The sequence below is a fragment of the Crocodylus porosus genome, unplaced genomic scaffold (genome assembly GCF_001723895.1).
Source record: "Crocodylus porosus isolate Cpor-Errol unplaced genomic scaffold, CroPor_comp1, whole genome shotgun sequence".
In the NCBI taxonomy this organism is placed as follows: Eukaryota; Metazoa; Chordata; order Crocodylia; family Crocodylidae; genus Crocodylus; species Crocodylus porosus.
Window position 1 is genome coordinate 53,983,133 of NW_017728949.1, and position 21,534 is coordinate 54,004,666.

The following is a 21,534-nucleotide window of genomic DNA, read 5'->3' on the forward strand; positions in this document are numbered from 1 at the left end:
CCGATGCTTGTGTTTTGTGGGGCGGGGGCTTTCTTGTGGTGGATGGGAAGGAAAGGAAGTGCCTGCCAAATTTTCGGCAGACAGTGTTCTTGAGGTAAAATCCGATTTTTTTATTAGACCAGCTAAATCGTTGGGGAAATTGCTCTTTTGGGCACAAACGCCCTTTTATGGGCACAGGGAGAGCCTGATGGTGCTCGTCTGAGGAAGGGTGTGTGTGCCTGAAAGCTTGCAAAGAGCAGTTTTTCCAACTATCTAATAAAAGGGACCCAAAGAACCTTGTCTGTCTGTGTTCTTAGACCAACAGGGCTACAACCAGTGCTGCCAAGTCCACTTATTGGAATTGGGCTTTTTTTAACCCCCCCCAACCCCCCCAATGTTGTTTGTTTGAGAGTCACAGGTTGATAAGCACCCCCACTCCTCTGTCTCTGAAATGGGTTGGGCTTGTTTTTGAAGGGGGTGCTGCTTGTGAGAATTGGCAACACTGGCGACCACCCTGCAAAATTTTAGGCATCCCCCCAGCCTTTTACATGTGCAGCTGGTAGCCCATTTATTAACTGCCTGTAAACCCCCACAGCCAGAGGCCATGGGAGTCACCTCTCAGGAGCCAAGAGGAGCAATGACAGGTTTTAGGAGGCGGCATCACATACCACGTTACTCGATTGCTTAATTTGAGGGGGTGTGTGGGCGGCAGGGATGGTTGGTTAGACGTGCTGAAGAGCGAAGCTCCAGGGTAACTGCACTCAGGGCTGTGGCAGCCATTTGCGTGGGACACAGGGTGGAGATGTCAGGTTGCCGTCTTTAATCGGGTATGGGTGTCAGAGCACGGAGGAAACCCGTCCTGCCTTGGGATCTGGCACCTCGGGGTTCCTGTCCTCCTTAGGAATCAGTAGACGCCAACACTGTCAACTGTGTGCACTCCTGAGAATTGGCCAGGTGTGAGACCTTCGTTTTTTGGGGGTGTTGGCTGTAGCTGTGTTGGTCTAAGGACGTGGGCACACAAGGTCCTTTGGGTAGATGTGCTTTTATTCAACCAACTAAATAGTTGGGGAAAATTTGTTCTTTGCAAGCTTTTGGGCACAAACACCCTTCTTCAGGCACAGACCATCAGACTCTCCCTGTGCCTGTAGAAGTTGGTTTTAAACTCTGGATGGACCAGGAATCAAAGCCGGTGCAATTGTATCAGTCCCCCCCTGCCCCCCCCCCCCATTTGCTCCTGGCTGTTTTATAAGAAATTATCTTCCATGGACAATTTTATAAAGGGCCCTGTGCCAGTGCAGGTGGATTTAGGGTGAGTGCTTATGTTTGAATGAAATAAGGAATTATAAGATAAATGCACAGTAATGCTTTTTTTTTTCTTCTTCCTTCAAGGATGGCCCCCCCTAGTGATTTTTCCTTTGTGGTACAAAAACATGGTTGTGTTATGGCCTTGGTTGGCATAATTATTGCTTGAAGAAATTTTCTCTCCATTAAATATTGGCTAGAGACCATTTCACTTTAGACACAAAGTAAATATTCGATACAGTTTGCGTGTTTCCTGTAGTTGGGTTTGAGCCTCCCAGCTGTTATTACACCCTGAGAATCCTACCGTGCAAAACATCTTTACCTTGGGCGTTTTAGCCAGAGACTATGAGCTCCCTAGCAGTGTCTTCAGCTTTGCTTGGTTAGTGTCTGGAATGCATTTAATCTCTAGGTAAGAAACCAACAATTGAGGGGTTTTTGCTTCCTGTTTCCTTGTCACATACTATTTTTATCAGCTCATGATTTTGCTCCAGGAGGAATGAGGTGTTACTTGTGGAGCAGACTGTGCACTACAGGGAGAGATGAAATATCCAAAATCATGTGCCATCAAGCAACAGAAAAAGGAGTTAGAAGGCAGGGTGGATATAGATATATCTCTATATATAGATATATATGCACCTTGATAGACTGTCAGTGAGTAAGGGAAGAGCCGTATTAGTCTGAAGTCAGCTAGAAGGTAGGGTAGAGGCCTTCTGCCTCCCATCAACCAGCCGCAACAACAACTATATTCCTATATCCCTTCCTTTGTGGAGTCATGACCCTGAGGTGAGGGAGATCTGAATAGGGCAACATCTAGTGCGTGGTAATACCAAGATCAGAGAAAAGTTGTGAGGCTCTCAGACACTGAAGAAAGTGGAGCAGACAGGCATGGGGCAGAAAAATACTCAGGGGAAACTTTCAAAAGGATGCTCATGAAGCCCTTTCAATAAAATAAAGATGATGCCTCCCTCTTGATTTTCTAACACTGCAAGTATGCGCTGTTAAGCAAATATACAAATCTGGTTTACAATTTACAGTAAGTCAGGATTTGGAAGGCCTGTTTCCCGTCCTCCCCACCAAAATATGTAGATTACAATTGTGGGTGCTTCTTGTACTGAGAAGTTAAAGGTGGGAAGGCTCTGTAGTCAAACTCCTTGTGTATGGGTCAGGGCGTGAAATTAAGCTCACGCCTATGCTTTAAAATGTTGCTGCCTTAATTGTGTTGGCATAGTTAAAACAGTAAAATAACCGCTGTGTAGAAAGCAGTTCAACCAGTGTGAAAATGCTTATAGCAATATAGTTATTCTAGTTTGATGGAGTGAAATAATCAATCTACTGGTATAAAGCTTCTTACCCTAGCATGGCTTCATTTACAACGGAACATTTACCAGCATAATTATGTTGATAAAAAGCCAGAATCCCTTATCATGAGTTAGGCCAGTAATGCTTTTTAAACATAGCCCTGATAAGTAGAGGAGAAGAGAGGGAAACCTCTAGAAAACTTACTGTACCAGGATAGAAACAAAGAATGTTAGGACCAACAAACAAAAATCAGGACAAATGAGAGGACTAACCATAGCCGGAAGAGGCAGAAAACGGGAAAAAACCCTACTAAGCAAGTTGCTTAATTTGAGGGAACAGATGTTTATTTCTTCCAATTAATGTTTAAAAATATAGGAGCTTGGAGTTAGGGTCCCAAATCCAAACTGAGGCCAGTGGCAGCCAAACTTTAGGCTTCTAATTTTGAATTTCTTGGCTTAATTGGATTGGTAACCAAAAAAGTGATTAGCGGTCTTTGCCTTTAAAACAGCTAGACTTCCCCAGAAAAGAAAGACAAATGATCTGTTTATGTGCCAGTTAAACATCACATGTTACCTTAACAACTGATGTATTGGTCAATGTTATGACAGTTATTTAAATTATAATACAAATTTAAGAAATGAGAGCTGTAACAGTCCTAAGTAATATATATCAATATGCAACTACTATAAGATTTAAGATTTTTCCCTTGCTCAAATGTAGTTTTGGGAAGGAAAAATAATAATAATTAAAAAAAAAAAAGGTGTGAGGATTTTAGTACATTATAAGGCTTTCATTTTGTCAAGATTCTCACAAATTTTAACTTTACAAATCATGATGGCTTGTTTGCATACACTCTCTAACTGGATTAATCACTCTCTGTCAAATTTAACAACACAGTGAACATCAGGAATGAATTAATCTGAAACCCCTTGGTAACCACCACAGCTACTTAAATGATGTCCTTTGACACACAGAAATGTTCATGCACCATATGCAGAAAGGATGGGGCAAGTTAAGCATTTTTACAAAGAAGGGTCTGTTCTCTGTAACATGATTCCAGCATTTAGTTAGTTCAGGCAACAGCAGCGGTGCCTGCAGAAACTCTGGGTGGAAGAGAAGGATTCTGAATTCAGTAGAGTTGGAGCTCCTGTGACCCATCTGGAGGGTGGGAAAATGAAGGTGAAGAGGAAAGAGTTTGGATTCAATTTAGAAGCTGAATATACAGAAGGGAGAGAGAGAGGACTGATGCATAAGAACACAATTCTGTTTGTTGTTATTGCTTGTTACAGAGACTATCCTGGTGTGCTATGGCAGATCAGAGAAGCCAAAATCATTGCCCTAAAGAATTAATTTCTTAACTATTTCCATTTTGATGGAAAGAACATAAAAATAATTTGATTGCACTCGTGCACATTTGATTTCAGTCCATATTTGTTGTAACTGAATTCTATCCTTCCTAGGATATCTTATGATAACTTAAAATAGTGTAATTGAAAGTATGTATGAATTAAGCATGTAATATTATATGACAAAGTATGATGCATTCAGCCCAAGGTTTTTTGAGGTTATTAAACATTCAATCTATGAAAATGTGGATGACTAAGGCATAGTTTTCAAATTTAGTCCAGATCTACACTGCAGGCATTTACTGGAAAAGCTGTTTTGGTTAGCGGTTTGATTTATGAATGATTTCAAGATTCCAGTAAAAGTTTCCTAAGGCAAGGCTACTCAACTTTGGTATGGCTGGGGGCTGCATGCAACACTGGTGTACAGCTCCAGGCAGCACACTACAGGGGCCACATGCTGTAGGGGTGCCTCCTGGTCAGTGCCAGTGGCGTGCAGCCTTTGGCTCCTGAACCCTCCTGTGCCATGCAGAAGCCGAAGAGGCAACTCCAGGGTCTTGTTGGCTGCATACTAACCACTTGCATGGGCTGCCAGTTTGCAGTCTTGCTCTAAGGGAGGGGTGGCTAACCTGTGGCATGCATGCCACAAGTGGCATGGGCACGTGGCAGATTGAGGAAAGGACACGCATCACAGCAGCATATACTGCAGGAAGCAGAAAGCAAAGCAACAGATTGGGCAAGGGAAGGGGATTGGAGTGGCACTCAGAAGGGTGCAGGGCTAATTTGTGGCACCTGCCTAAGAGTTTGGCCCCCTCATTGCTCTATGTTATACTGACAAAACCGTGCTTCTGCATGAATCATGTCTTTTGCTTGGGTGACAGCAACCTATACTATAAAGGTTTGCTCTAGGAGTGCTTTGCCAGTACAGTATACTGGTTTAATATATCTAGAAAAGTAAAGCTTTCCAAGGGTAGAGCTAACCTGTATATGGACTCCTAATGGTGGGCTTTTTTGTCCACATCTCTGATTCCATAAATTTAGATTTTCCTTTGCATCACCTCCACTGTTAACTGATTTTTATGAGCTGAAGTTGCTACCTACTAAAAGTGGTTTTGTGATCCATACATATTTTTAAATTAATCTGGACTATATTTAAATTTAATCCATTCCCAGCAATATTCCAAATGAATTCTTGAGAAATGGATGTTTAATTTCTAGGCCAACTCAGAGTGGAAAAAATTATCTGTTTATATTTGTTGAATTAAGACCTTGTTACACATTAGCTTTAGGTAGCTCCTAGAGCTTTTAACCTCTGGATTGTCCTCACATTAACACCTGAAATTAGTGCACTTTAGGTGGCTTAAAGTTATGCCACTCCAGGGCAAGTTTATCTCTGATCTGTGTTTCCCAGTTCATGTTTCATTAATATGTGGGCACTCCCACACTAACCAAGCAAAGGTGAAGACAAAGCAACGCTGCCCAAGTTGCAGTCCTCTGGCATCCTAGGATGCAGTGTCCGCACCCTGACCCTCCTGTTCTGTGTGGACAAACTTTCCACCTCAACAGCTCTGTAGTGTCTAGTCACAGTTGTGTAGGTTTTTATCCTTAACGTGTGACTGCTCCAAACTTGAGCTATCACTAACATGGATCAGCATTGGAGTAGGTCAAAGTGCAATGTGTAACCAGACCCTAAGAATAGATTGTCACTTTGTAAAATAATCTAAGAAAATTTTTTTGTTCACTTTTTATTGCTGTTTTCTACTTTCTCTTTCATAATTACCTGTCCCTTGCCTGTAGCTGGTGGTTATAAAACTTATGGATCAGTTAACAGAGATACCTTGCTCTAAGAACAAGATCCTCCTCCACCTCTCCTTTTTCTCTGCACCACAATATATACTTTTATGAGATGTATTTGGCAAAATAGATCTACTCTAAAATTTAGAAATTTCAGTGCACTGCTTTTTGGATAACAGCTCTAAGACTGAGACCACAAGTAGACTGCAAAGAATAAACTGAAAAACTGACTTTTGTTATATAGAAGTGTACATTTATCTCTTTGTACCTCTGTACTTGATTATGATATTTTTTCTAATGCAAAACACTTGCTTTTTCAAATCTGTATGAGGTCAAATATTTTTATAATGGAGAACTACACAATAGGTGTTTAGGGGAATTCTCTAAATTTGTAGCTATCTAGTTGTACAGTTTCCCCCCTTTACGAGTCTTTTCACCTCTTCATTACTCAGTTTACCTAACCCCTTGTGTCTAGAGTTCTGGGCTTTAATTTCAAAGGTCTTAGAAGTGATCTCCTCTTTTAGTCCTCATGAGTGTTTTAAGACTGTTGTTAAGGTGTTTTCTAGTGGTGTTTCAAGCTGTTTCTGGACTTTAAGTTTTGCAACTGAACTCTCGTTTCAACGCATGACTGGTCATGATTCTTGCACTTGGTCGGTGGTTCTCCACCTTTTTAGACCCAAGGCACACCTCGGAAAATGCCAGCTTTTAGCTGTCACTCGTATTTGACTACAAAAAAAAAAATTAGAGCAATTCTTCTGCTGCAAAGAACTTAGAAAGACCACACCATGTCAGAATGTTTTCAGTGCTATGGATTCATACATGACATCTCTGTTTTTGCTATGAATCATGTGTAGGTGTTTCCACTCCTAACAGTCTTACTATTACGCATCATTCCACACTGCCCTTAAAAGAATCTAGAGCAGCATTTCCCAACCTTGGAGTTGTGACCCCATTTAGGATCACAGTGATAAAAAATGGGATCTCAAAGACGCTTGACAGTGTCAGCTGACTATGCATTTAATACCTTTTTTAGACTTTGTATTCAATGTTGCTTTTTAAATCTAAAAAGAAGTTACAATTATTTAAAATGTTTTAAATGAAAAAATATCAAGACCATAAACATTGTAATGCCATGTTTATGACTTGCTGATCTTGTCTGCATCATTGTGGGGTTGGAAAAAATTTCAGATGTTTAAATGGGGTCATGCTGAGGAAAAGGTTGGGAAGCCTTGATGTAGAGTCACTGCACTAGAACAACTTCAGCTCCTGTTTTTCAAGTAATGAAGAATCTTTGAAGGTTGTTAATATTTAGCAGTATGATTTCTTCCAGAATAACTTGCTTTCTTTTTAAAGTGATATCACTGTGCACTTTCTGTGTAGGAGTTGGCATCTTATGCTATGTTAGTGCAGATCAACATGCTGTGACACAACTGTATAACTTTCCTTTGTCTTTTTTTAATTACTCATGTTTTTCTTTTGCTTTGATTTGTTGCTGACATTGCAGCAAAAGCATACTCAGGAGTATGGAAAGATCTTCAAGTCTCACTTTGGTTTCCAGTTTGTAGTATCCATTGCAGACAGAGACATGGTTGCTCAGGTTCTCCGGGCAGAAGGTGGAGCTCCACAAAGAGCTAATATGGAATCCTGGCAGGAATACAGAGACTTACGTGGAAGAGCCACTGGACTCATTTCTGCGTAAGTATAGTCACTTCTTCCTTTTCCATGTTTTCATCATCAAAGCATATTTAATCTTCTGGAACACCAGATTGAAATCAGACTGGAGGACCTTCTGTTTAGGGCTTACCTGCACAAGAAACTTAGAGTGCAATAAACTAATGTGTGAATTTATAGTGAGCTCAGCATTTTGCTCTAACTCCTCAAAGTTCAGGCACGCTAAGGGTGAGACAGCGTTCTCCACTTCGAGAGTGGAGTTATCTGCTACACAAAAAGGCAGCCCTGTTGAGGACAACGATTGTCTGTTGTGGGCACTTCTACATGAACCGTTTACTGCAGAGCTGACTAATTAGCTCTGCAGTAAAGCCTCTGTGTGTACATGTGTGGCTCTATTAAGCTGCAGGAAACTAATGAACTCCACCATACGTTAGTACTTGTAAACAGAAGTGCTGTCTTATGGTGGCATTCTTCAGTGCACAGCAACACATGTTTAGATGCTGATGAGGCTGGTGGGGAATTAAGGTTGCTTCAGTGTGGGAGCTGCCTGCCAGCTAGCCCCACACTGAAGCACCCTCACACCCCAGCCAGCCCCTCCACAGCATGTTGAGCCAGGTTGGAGCAGCCCTGGCAGGCTGACCCCCACAGGCCCCCAGCCAGCCGGGGATGCTCTGACCTGGCTTGGTGAGCTGCAGTCCCAGACGCATGTAAATGCGGAAGCAATAAACTCCAGTGCGGGAACAATAAACTCCAGTGCGATACGTGCTGGAGTTTACAGCTTCATATTAATTGCATGTGTAGATGTCCCCACAGGGAATTAATAATGGGGAGTAGCTAGTGCATCCTGGTTTACTGTGCTCTGATTTCCTTGTGTGGACAAGCACTTTATTTGTAGCTGATTCACAAAGAATTATCTGCCTCTCAAAGCTTGTCTATAACATGATTGCACATGCTTGCGTGGGTGTGATCAACTGTCCCATGGTATTTTTACAGTTTTCAATGATGTAAGCTATTTATTCAAAGGGAAATTAATTATTTTGAGTCATGACTATTCTCTTGCTTTTGCTACTGCACTTTTATCTTGTCAAAAGGTTCTTTGTAGTGTAAACCTGAGAATGAGATTAGTATTAAATTCAGTCTTAAAATAATAATACAAGAAAGGCCAGAATTACAGCAATGGCACCCAACCATAAAATTATATTTGGAAGGTGCTAGTTAAAGGAATGAAACTTCTTTGTGGGCCAGTAACAATTAAAACGTGCAGCAGCATCATTCCAACTGGAATGCTTTCAGGAGGAATACTTTTGCAAATAGAGATTTAAAAATAATCTTTAGAAGACTTCTGCTTTGTCTGCTTGAGAAACTGTAGCATATTTCCACATGATATAGATACATAAACTGTTATCCCCAGCTGTACTTCATCCATAAGGCATGATAAATAAAATTCAACACCTTAAGCTTTAAACACACAGGCCTCTGCAAAAGACAAATCTCTTTTGCTTGTTTGTAGTTTGTTCTGTCCTATTTGAATTCTTCCCCCAAACTGAAAATAAACATTTCAGCACATCTGATTCACTCCAGCTAGAGACAGTAGTGTGCATAAACACATAGTAATAAATGAATTAGTGTGAGCCTTTTCAGTTGACACCTCCAAAGCTGTTTAAGTAATTTTTAGTCTAGGAACGATCTGTTTTAAACTCCTGTAGACTCAGGAGTTGAACGGATTGTAATTTATTACAGATTTCAGATAAGCATAATTAGGCCAGATATATGAGTAAAAAATATTGTTACATTAAATCAAATTATTGGTCCATCATATCTGGTTATGTTGCTTTTGTATAAAAGAAATTACATACACACATATACCGTTTCGTTAAAAGAAAAATTAAGGAAGTTTAAATGCAATGTGTGTGTATATTAATTTATTGCATTTCATCTTTGTTCATTTGTTTTATTTTATATTAAACAATGATGCTTGAGAAACTAACTGCTAAATGGTTTCCCACACTGATTGTCTGTGATCGAGTGGGAAAACTACACAGTAGCAGGGAACACCGATGGCAGCACTGTCAAATGCACCCATTATTTATGACTCCATAGCGAAGAGGTGTGATCCAGTAAATGATCGGTGTACACAAAATGTTTTTTTTCAAAATTGCCATTAGTTTTTTAAATATTTTTGTATGCATCACTCCAGTATCTATCTGAATCCAAGATTCCATCAAATTTAACACAATGGCCCCATAATGGGATTGTATTCATGGAAAATTTAAAATTTGTTATAATTTCCCACATATAAAATTAAATTACTGGGGGGGGGGTCATCTCTAAATTCATTCCCTCACTGCTGGGGTGGGGAAAGAAATGGTAGGGGTGAAGGACCAGATGCCTGCCCCTTGCCGTGTATCCCTCCTTCCGCATGCTCCCTGCCCTGCAATGCATGGACCCCTCACTCTCTGCCCACCCTGCCATTACTTTCTGCAGCAGCTCTGCTTCTCTGGGGCAGTCAGCAGCAGTGTAGCCCTGGCCTGGCCTCAGCGCAGCCTAGTCAGGAAGAAAAGCCTGGCAATCCTGGCTGAGCTGGGTTGGGGCTGGAGGGACAGGAGCTGGAGCAGAAGGTAAGGTGAAGGAGAGAAACAGGGGGAAGGGAGGCAGGAACAAAAAAGGGGGAGGGGAGAAGGGGCAGGCTGCAGGTTTTCTACCCACGTATGGCCTATGGTTTCCCCAGGCTCCTCCCAGCCACGTGTCCCCTGCCCTATGAGATTAGCTGTTCTGGCTCAGGACAGTGGGTGGCTCAGAATCATAGAAAGTGAGGGTTGAAGGGACCAAAGGAGGTCACATCTAGTTCAAGCCCCTGCTCAAAGCAGGACCAACCCCAAGTACATCATCCCAGCAGGCCTTTGTCTACCTGGGTCTTAAATACCTTCAAGGATGGAGCGTCTACCACCTCTCTGGGTAACCTGTTCCAGTGCTTCACCATCCTCCTGGTGAGAGAATTTTTCCTAATATTCAACCTCAACTTCCCTTGCTGCAACTTGAGAACATTGCTCCTTGTTCTGTCATCTGCCACCATTGATGGCAGTTTTATGGCTGGGGCCAAAGCCAGAGCTGAGTCACCACTTGCCTTGGGCTGGTACTCAGGTCCAAGATGAGAGTTATTTTCCATTCTTGCTGACGGAGGGGAGAAAACCTTGTGTTGGATTTGAGTAAAAACAGTGTTATGTATAACTGTATCTATATATCTTATGTATATACATATCTGTATATCTATATAGATAAGATAGATATAGATAGATATAAATCTCTATATATGTGTGTATATGTATATATGCACGTGCAGTGTGTGTGTGTGTAATATGTGTGTATATACACGTTACATTTTATCTTTTTAAATGTTTTCCACACATACATACATATAAATGTATATACACACAGAAACACATACATATATATATGAAAATGTGATAACATGCAAACCCAAATCCATGGCATGCTATTTTGGTCTGTTACTTCAGGTACTTAGCACAGATGTGAATAAAACAGGCATCTGAAGGCACACATATTTCAGACAGAAAAATTATACAGTTCTAACCCTCTAACGAGAATACGTTAATCAAATTTACAAACTTGGTTGTGTATTGTAACAGCAACATCAGCCCAATTTATACAGTGACTTGTTATTTGCATGAAAATCTGGAGTGAAACCATAAGAATGTAGAACTTGACACACTGAAACCACTACTTGAGGGGGAATACTGAATTTGTTTGTCAGCATCTAATGAAAGGTTCTCATCTAACCTATAGTTTCTGCTGATTTAGCAGTTGTCAGGAAGAATTGCATGCATGCATTTTTAATTACTTCTTCTAGGGAGGGGGATCAGTGGCTAAAAATGAGGAAAGTACTAAGACAGAAAATCCTGAAACCCGAAGATGTATCTGTTTTCTCTGGACCAGTCAATGAAGTTATTACTGATTTAATTAAGAGAATCCACACTCTCAGGAGACAAGAGGAAGATGGGGAAACTGTGACCGATGTAAACAACCTCTTCTTCAAGTATTCTATGGAAGGTGAGACACACACTGCATAGTACCTCGAAAGAAAAGCGCTAAACCATGCAATAATAATTATGTGTTTCTGGCATAAAAATCTACTGCTATACTCAAGCTAAACAATAAAGAAACAGAGGCCTTGATTCCATAAATGCTGCAGCTCTTCTGCCAGTGAATTTTGGTAGCATTCGTTCATTAGTCAAAACCCATGCAATAACACTTTTATGCTAAATGTCACTTGCTGTTGAAGTCGTATCCATAGACACAGTGTAAAAACAACACCCTATGCAAAATGCTGTGGTATTGTTCACAAGAGTAGGGTAGGTAAGCTTCATTAGGATGGCCCAATTCCAGATGAGTTTGTTGCATTTGGCTTGATTAAATTCTGCCAGTCTTAGCTATGAAGAAGTACTACGCTTTGTTGTCTAAATCTATTTGATTTTGGATTCTAACATTTTCTCCCAAAGCATCTGTCCCTTGTTATTGTTGGAAAGAGAATACTACAGTAGATGGATCTCCACTCTGAACCAGGATGGTGATTATTATGTTCATATGTAACATTTTTTTTTTTTGGTCCTGATTTTCATAGAAACATGGGGCTGGAAGGGATCTCAGGAGCTCATCCAGTCCAACTCCCTGTTCAAAGCAGGATCATTCCAGTCCAAGCTATCCTGTAGAAGTGTGTCTAATCTATTCTTAAAACTGTGAGCACCCCTCAGCCCTGACATGGAGAATTTTTATCCACAACGTCAAGAGCACCCTAACTTGCCATAGTTAAAGCAGGGGAATGAGATCACTAAGTGTCTTCCCACTGCAAGCCGTATTCTGCGACTGCTTTTAAGTATGTTCCATTCACTTATCAAAGCATTTGCTTTTCAGTAATTGAATTATATAAATCATTAGACTTTTGTGATATTTACCAGTGTTTGCTTTAAAATGTCATATGGTCTTTTAACTCATGCAGCATAACTTTTTCTTATAATTATGCTAAGAGGAGTTCTGTTACATAATATCCATCAGAAAGAACCTCATTTAAATGTAGTCTTTCTCACTGTACAATAAAATACTGTATACCTGCCTGAAGCTTAAAATTTTGGCACTCTTTGGTGAGGAATAGTGACTCATTGAGATTTGTAACCACTTCCAGCATTTCTGATCTATGAAGCTGCTGTCTCAAATGGCTGACTACTTGGTAAGCTAACCTGGGTCTATTCTAAATAGATAATGTCTAAAAAACTAGTGTAAGCTAGGTACCAGTGGTCTTAAGGCACTTTAACCCTTTGAGCTACATGTTGCCTTTGATTGGTATTGAAATTATTTACGTTCCTTCTGAATTTTTATTTTTAACCTGCTCCTGTCATTACATATAAAATCATCTTATGCTATTTGATTATTATTAATGTAAATTATGCCCAAAGACTTTTGAGAATTATCTGGAGAAGATTCATAGATTGTTAGGGGCTGGTGCAAGATCATCGGTCCAGCCCCCTGGTATTAGGCAGAAAAGACAAGTGGGGTCAGGTGACCCCAGCAAGGTGACTGTCCAGTCTCCTCTTGAAGATTTCCAGGAGATAATCTAATGGATAACGGCAATGAGAATTGGAAGTATCAAAAATAAACCTGTTATATGCATAAGAGTATACTGTCCTAATGCAGAACAAAGTTAAGGAGCTTAGAGACTGTTATGGCTGCATAGGGAGCTCTTGAAAAGGGAGCCTGTAGTGACTGGCTCCTTCAGGGCACCTGTGAACACAAAGCACATGCACTGGTTTAATTTGCTCTGGTATTATTTTACCTCTGATTTTTTCTGGGCTAATTCTACATCAGATTCAAGTAAGGATAAAGTTACATGTAGACCATACTTAGGGCACTTAAAACATGAGCTTTAAAGCTCATCAGTTCATGCTAAGTGCCAAGTGAGTGCCTCAAAGTTGTGTCATTTCAGACAAGGCTTAACTCTGGGTTGGAGAGGAATTTATTGGAGGAATGGTGTATCAGGAGCTAGTGAGCATGGGAGTTTGGGGTACAGGCTCTGAATCAGAACTTCCTAGACCTGAAATCCTGGAGGCTCAAGTGGGAGAGGAGCAATGGAAACAACCCGGGTCATACCCTCTTCACTCTCCCTTTCAGCATCCATTTTCTGCCTCCGTGTGACACAAGATACCTATGGTCTCACCCAGTAAATAGCTGTTCTTATGGTCTAAGTCCATCACCTTATGGGGAAAAAAAACAAGGAAGGCTGAAGTGTTCAGTGCCCCTTTGTCCCCCTCAATTATTTTTTTTTTGCTTCAGTCTTCATGAAAAATGTTTATTGGGACCAGGTACTTAAAAAGAAAATGTATAGCCATGAGAGAAGTAAGCTTGTGAAGCTGTAGTACAGGCAATATATTTACTTTTCAGGCGAAGATGGATAACTTTATCTGAGGAATTATACAATGTGTGGGCTGAGATAGTTGGGAACTGCACTGGATGGCTCAGGAGGCCCCTTCCAGTCCTAGATACTACAAAAAGGGAAATCAACAGGTGCGATATTACTTGGACTTTAGCTTTCTTGCAAGAAAACTAGCAAATTACAGTCCATGTTAAATTATTGTAAGATGGATGCACACCTGGTTTAAAACTACTCCCAAATGAGAAATTATCAGTGGCTTGCTATCAAACTGGGAAGGTATTTAATTGGGGTCCTACAAAGCACTCTGTCCCAGGCCTGGTTTTATTCAATATTTCCTTTAACAATTTGAATGACAGACCAGAAAATACACCTGTAAAGCCAAACTGGGAAGGGTTGTAAGTTCTGTGCAGCACAGACTCTTATCTTTTCAGACCTAAGTTGGCTTACTCTACATAAAAACACAGCGGTTGGTGGTAGGAGATCTAATACTTCTGACATTAGGAAAATTCTTTGTTTTTGATAATACCCACAGTTATGTTCAGTGGGTACAAACAGAAATCATGGTCCCCACCCCAAATTGCTTACAAACCAAAATCCTCAGGCTAACTAAAAAGAAGAGAAACAAGTTTTAGTTTCATGCTTCCATCTGGAGGTAATAAAGAAAAACATAAAAGTGCCAGCCTGAAGGCATATTGACAGTGCACTCTGTCACCACGCAATGGACCCAGGTTCAGTTACTGACTTTAGTCCTCTCTCTCTTTCTCTCTATATAATCTTGACTGTTTACCTACATTAAGTGTATCCACTCTGCTTACTTTGAATTAGTGTAAACTGCCTCACATCTCTAATAGGGATACTGGACATCTATTTTGTTATGGTTGTCAGACAGGTTGTTACATATGCTATTGTTCCTGAACTGTCAAAAAGAATGATAGTAGTAATTGGCAAACTGTATCTAGATGTTTCTGCTAAAAATGATCAGCAGTAAAACAACTTTGACAGTTATATTTCTCCTTAGCTTTCAGCTTCATCAGCTCCACTGAAAAAAATCATACCCCTCACCTGTTGTTTCACTCTGCCTTTGGCTTCAGTAAAAAAATGTGCATTGACTGTTTTTGGTTGGCATCTTCCAAATTTTCTTCACAATTATAAGTACCAGAAACTTTTTTTTTAATGAAAATTTAGATTCTGGACTGACCTATTCAAAAACAAGTAGAAATTTGGTGATAGTTACTCATGATGTTGTTTCTTTACAGCTCTAGTTTAATGAATCTACAGAAAAGCTGTGTGTATGTGTGATTTCTTTGTTTAAAGGAGTGAGAAGCGAGGAAAATGTAAGTGTAATAAATCAAATAAGGATCCAGGTATTAGCAAGCAAAAAAAAGGGGATATTAAATTTTAATGCCTTTATCATTGATAGAACAAGGAAGATCATTAAGTACGCTCTCTGATTTATAAGGGACTGTATTATTCCTAGACCATATGCAATATGTGCTTGTCAGAATGATTAACCAGAGACTCAGGCACACCAAAGCCAACAAAATTCATATGGTTACTAATTCTAGCCGGTATCCCTCTACTTAACATCTGCTGAATGCAACCAACAGACAGATCAACAAGATGCAACCAAAGCTATACTTGTCACTGTTCAAGGACATCTTGTTACTGGCTGACTGCATAATAGAAGTCTTATTTGGACAATGCTGCATGCTCTCCATCCAGCTAAAACTATCACCAGCTTACTGTGACAGAGAGAATGGGAGAAAGGGCCTCTGCCAGGACAAGGTACTCTCACATCATTAGCAGATTGCATGAAAAGCTATCTGGCTTTGGGTTCCCTCACTTCTTCTGGAGATGTGCTCAAATGCAATGTGGTGCCCTGTGTTAAGATTTACCAGGTCTTTGGCATCTAGGGGTATCCACCTGGCACTGTCATGCTATGGAGGATGCCATGCAGATGCTGGACAGTTGCTCTTTAGATTTTGGGCTGCCTAGAGGTTTTCCCAAGTCAAACACTACTGATGTAGAGGCTGCTGACTGCCTCAAGACTATTTTTCTGCCTTGTTTGTGTGCTTTTTTAAAACCCTGTCTTGCTTGTTTTGCTATTTTGCAACAATGGCAGCAACAGCAACTACAGTACTTGTTGTAATTGGTCACTTTTTTGGAAGTAGGTCCTTTTCCTTTAGCTTTCAATTATTTACCATAAATAATTTAAAAATGAATGAAGACGCTATAAATGCTGTGCCCTTTCTCTTTTGCAGGTGTGGCAACTATTCTGTATGAATGCCGATTAGGGTGCTTGGAAAACAATGTCCCAGAGAAGACTGTAGAGTACATTGAGGCTTTGGCGTTGATGTTTAGCGTGTTTAAGACTGCTATGTATGCAGGGGTTATTCCCAAATGGCTTCGTCCACTTATTCCAAAACCCTGGAATGTTTTCTGCAGATCCTGGGATGGACTCTTCAAATTCAGTAAGATTTAAACAGAAAAGTTCAGCTTTGTCTCTCTAGCAGCTGGCACTGTCTTGAATAGAACTTATTGCATTTGTAGTATTATATTAAGAATGTGGGAAAGAAGGAGAAAAAGAAGAATAAAATAGGTAAAATATTAAGGGATTATTTATCATGGTACAATAGGAGAAATAGATGAACTTTCACATTGCATTCCAGGAAAAACTGCTTGACAAAGAGATGTCAGTCTGTAGCGGGGTGATATTTTTAGAGGTGTGAAAGTTTCATCCTGAAAGTAGCCCGAATGAAAAACTAAAATAAGTATTCTAGGAAACAGTCCTTTGCAAGGTGATGAGTTCTGCATGCAAATAAAAACAGTCAGGACTCGTAGTAGAGGTAATATCTTTTATTAGACCAAGTAGATTTTTGCAAAAAAAAGTCTTTAATTGCAAAAATCTAGTTGGTCTAATAAAAAGATATCACCTCTACCACAAGTCCTGGTTGCTTTTGCCTCTAGATCAGTACAGCTACAAGCTAGTGGATACCTTGTGCAAATAACTTCTTTTAATTTCTGTATTTCATAATTCTATAAACCATGTTAATTATTTGAAAGATAATGATGCTCAGACTTCCTCCTTTTTTGCACAGCTTTGCTCCCCATTATGCCGCCCACCCTGTTTGCCTGTCTTGTTCACCTGTTGCATTATGAACTCTCTGGCAATGGAGTTGCTTACTTTTTCTTTATATTATACTGAGCACAATGGGGCCCTAATACTTGATTGGGGTACCTACATGCTTCTGTAATACATTATTAATAAAACGACACCTTCAGTAAAACTTTGAGAAACTGTCCATGTATTAACAATTTCCTCAGTATTGTCTGTGTATTCTTTTACTTTATATAATTATTTCATTATTTTCATCTTCTTCTCTTACTTATTCCTTACTTGAAATTAGACTTATTTGGCAGTGTCTTAAATTGAATTTACTGACTTTGACAAGGATTATTATATTGGTTTAAATAAGCTTTGGATCAGGTATTTTTTGACAAAACAATAATCTGTGCAACTAATAGAGAAGTTAACACTGAGGAAGTAGTTGATCAGTTCTAAAGAAATGTCAAGTTTGTTCCCAAGTAAGGACACTGACTAATTAAAATGAGGGAAGATAAGTGAGGAAAATATGGTGCACAGACTTACTTGTGAATAGAACTTTTCAAAATATTGGCCTAGTTTGAAATGCAGCTATAGAACTATTTGAAGAAATAATAATTTGTTTTAATAATTTAAGTTAAAAGCTGGGGGTGTTAGGAAACCACTTGATTTTTTTGTATTTATTTTATTAATAATACAGGAAAATCTTTTATTATATACTCTCTAAGAGGTGTTTTGAGATTTTTTCAGATTGTTAATTTAAAATCTAACTTAATGTCTGGATCTGAATTAAAAAAACACAAGACTTATTAAGACATCTACATTCAGATTCTATTCCAGCTATTAGGTATATAAGTAAACTAAGGTGCCTGTGCCAGTGGTCCTGAAAATACAGTCCATCGGCCAGATCCGCCTTGTGGAATCAAGTCATCTGGCCCGTGGAGCTTCCCATGCATTTGGAAATTTAGCAGTGGGGAAGCAGTGGCAGTGTTAATTGATGGAACTCATGGAGCCCCGGGACCATTAATGCTGCCACTACTCTCTCACCGTTACATTTTTGGACTTATGAAGAGTCCCATGGGCTGAATGAGCTGGGACCACATGCTGGATTGAGCTGCCACATGGGCCCTGTCCATGCCTGGGCCTGGTACACAGGGTTGGACTTGGCACATGACCCCGGACCCAGCATATGGGGTCAGTTTGCAGCCCTGGACCTAGCACATAGGGCTGGTCTGTGGCCAGACCCGTGGTGCGGAGTCAGTTCGTAGACTGGATTTGGCCTGCAGACCTGGGTCTGTGTGCCAGATCCAGCCCACAGACTGGCTGTGCCCCACTCGTCTAATCCACATGCTGGAAAGGTTGAGCACCACTAGCCTATTCTATTCTACCTTGCTCACATTCAGTCTTAAGGGGAAGATGGCTGTCTGTGCAAAAGTAGATGGACAAATTAATTGTCAAGACTTGAACAGGGAATAGGATAGAATTTTACTTAAGCCTTAAGTCACCTTAGAATTAGATGACTAAGAGGTGGAATAGAATCTGGCCCTTAGTCTATACTCCTGCCAGCACAGTATTTTTCCTACAATATATTTTCTATAGCTTTGCTTGATGCCTTATATAAAGGAGGATTCATGTGACAGGGCTTCCACAGTACAATATCCCTTTGTTGAGGAAGAAGGAGAAATAATATGAAGAGCAACTGAACAATAATTGCTGAAAAATGCTATCTCTGTTTTGAGTTTTCTTTCTTACCTTGCCCTTTTCTGGTATGGTTAATAGAATTAAAATACAGGTAAAAGTTCACCATGTCTTGTTTGGGAAGGGGTATTGGTGTAGGCCTCATGCAGGAATATGCTGATTATGTTGTCTCTTTCTACCATGATGAGTTTACCATCTGACCATGTTTTGAGGTGACATAGTTCTTGAACTCCTTTTTTTACAATCCAGATGCTATGCATGTAATTGTCAAAGTATAGCTGGGATTAATTGAGGGGAAAAAGAGGACTGAAAAATGAGATTGGGGAAAAATAAAAATCCTTTTTTTTCAATTCAAAAGGTCAAATCCATGTTGATAAGAAGTTAAAGGATATTCAATCCCGGCTAGAACAAGGAGAAGAAGTAAAAGGTGGGCTGCTCACATATCTCCTATTAAGTAAAGAGCTTAACTTGGAAGAAATCTATGCCAATATGACTGAAATGCTTCTGGCAGGAGTGGACACAGTAAGAGACTTACTATTGTCATTGTTGTTGTTTGTTATTTTCCTTTGGGTCAGTTTGATTGCTCGACAATTAAGCTAGCTTTACATTTTAAGTATTTTTTTGTTCATCATAGAAATGATGGAAAATTCTTATCAAATGATTTAGTTTGTCCACTGAGCCAGTACAGGATTGCTCTTCTTGAATGAGCAGTTTTACTCTGAACTGCCAAAGCAGTAAGGTCGTACCATTTTCTTTGGATGCTACTTCATGTTTTAATAAACAGAGGCAATTGCTAGAAAGTTTTTCTTTATGTTCATCTTGGGTTTGTTTTAAAATTTGGATGTGATCAATATTTATTGTCATTTAAGGAGGACTGCAATAGGCACATGATTGAGATTCCTATAAAAAAAAACCCGGTTAGAAGCTGGCATATAGAACTTGCTAATGGATTTTGCTGTTTACAATTAATCAACAGAGGAGCATTGTGGATAAGAAGCTTGACCTTCACTGGGGTCCCTTTGCATTACTGGGATGATACAAGTGTATTTTAGACCAACACTTAAGGGGAGGGTGATATGGATTCCATCATCAAGGAAAAAGCCTAAGCTTAGCCAGCTTTCAGCCATCCCCTCCTATTTTTGGAGGCATTCTTAGGCAGGGAGATGGTTTACTGGAGCCCAGAGGCAGTGAAGTTCAAGTGTGATCCATGTGTTTGATGTGTCATTCTAGACAGGCCAACGTAGATTAGCCAGTGAATTAGTTGTTTTTAATATTGAGGTGCACAGAAATTGTTTATAGTCACATTTTCCTCCCCATAGCTTCATAGCATCAGTCTGGCATACATACTAATTTCACTCGATGGCTGGCATCATCAGCAGAAAAATAAATTAGCTGTATCTTAGAGTCTGTAGTTAAACAAGATGTTTTGCATTGAGCCTAGTTAGGTATGATAAAGGGGAAGAGCACCATGTTGGACTTCTTGTCAGTAGCCTTGAAATAAAAAAGCCAGCTCATTTGCTGACAATTAGATTCAGCTTGATCTAGGTCTGAAAGAAGTCTGGACATTGTGGGTGTTGTGAAGAAAAGAAACTTTGTAGGTCCTAGAATAAAGAAGACACTCAGGGACTTATAAATTGAGAAGTACTCCATTGAATAAGCTTTCCAGAAGCTTATGAGTTTGAAGAGCTTTTAGGGCTTGTTTTGTTTTATTATTATTCAAGTTCATTAAGTCATCCCATTAGTTTTCCAAACTTTAAAAGTATGAATTTTAACTCTTTTATTAAAAAGTGAATTTCCATTAAACTGAAAGGACAGGGTGCAAGTTCATGCCAGTGGAGTCTCTTTACATTTGACTCAACCTTCGTTGATTGGCAACAATTACTTTTTTGTGAGAAACCTGTACTTTTGGCTTCCTCATTTTTAGTACATTTTTAGAAACTGAGAGACTCCTGTTTCCCCACTGCTGTCACTTCAGGTTTTGTTTTATCATAGAAACTGAAGGAACTCAAGGATTATGGAAGGCTTTGAACAAAATTGTAAGGCTGTGTTTGGCTACAAAGCATTTTGGCTGTTCTAACATAGTGCCAGTTTTGAAGAGGATGTGAAGGAGCTGGGAACCTGAAAGGGAACACTGTTTATGTCACAGTAACTTCTGTATGTAGTTTGGCATTATTGCCATCTTTTGCAAGGAGGAGCAGTGCAGAGTTGAGCTCGAGTGAAGGGCAGTTTCTCTGAATGTCATGAGAACAGGAGGTTGGGACTGAAAGGAGATCTCCTGGGGACAGGACTACCAGCATTATGACCCAGTCTGTGAATAATACATGGCTTAAAAGGTCACTTGCTTTCTAATTTAGGCTTTCTAAAAGTAAGACCAAAAGAAATGTTTCCTCAAGTTGTTCCTGTTTCCACACATTGTTTACAACCCCAACACTGCAACATTGTGCTAGGATGCAAGAACTTGAAAGTAAAGCAAATTCGTAACAGTGAAATTATCCATGTGTTTTCCTTCTACCGCATAAGAGACATGAATATACAAATGACATGAATAGTGAAAAATAAATTGGATTGACATTTCATAGTTTCGTAGTTAGTAGGGTCAGAAGGGACCTGAGCAGATCATCAAGTCCGACCCCCTGCCGTGGCAGGAAAGAGTACTGGGCTCAAACGACCCCATCAAGGTGATTGTCTAGCCTTGTTTTAAAGAGCCCCAGGGTAGGAGCCAGTACCACTTAGCTTGGAAGTTGGTTCCAGATCCTAGCTGCCCTGACCATGAAGTCACGCCTTCTGATGTCTAGCCTGAATCCACCCTCTGCCATCTTGTGACTGTTATTTCTGGTCATTCCTGGTAGTGCTCGGGGCAATAGGGATTCCCCCAATGCCTGCTGGTCCCCTCTGACTAGTTT

At 40.0% G+C, this 21,534-nt stretch overlaps 1 protein-coding gene across 1 annotated transcript in view; it reads left to right on the plus strand.

Moving 5' to 3' along the window:
- Positions 1-21,162, plus strand: part of LOC109322640 (25-hydroxyvitamin D-1 alpha hydroxylase, mitochondrial-like) — a 23,181-nt gene extending 2,019 nt beyond the window's left edge. The window contains exons 2-5 of the mRNA XM_019553704.1: positions 7,222-7,412; positions 11,257-11,456; positions 16,092-16,301; positions 18,990-21,162. Coding sequence (XP_019409249.1) covers positions 7,222-7,412; positions 11,257-11,456; positions 16,092-16,301; positions 18,990-19,231 — 843 coding nt within the window. The 3' untranslated portion in view covers positions 19,232-21,162. The remainder of the gene's footprint in view (positions 1-7,221; positions 7,413-11,256; positions 11,457-16,091; positions 16,302-18,989) is intronic.
- Positions 21,163-21,534: the final 372 nt, after the last annotated feature.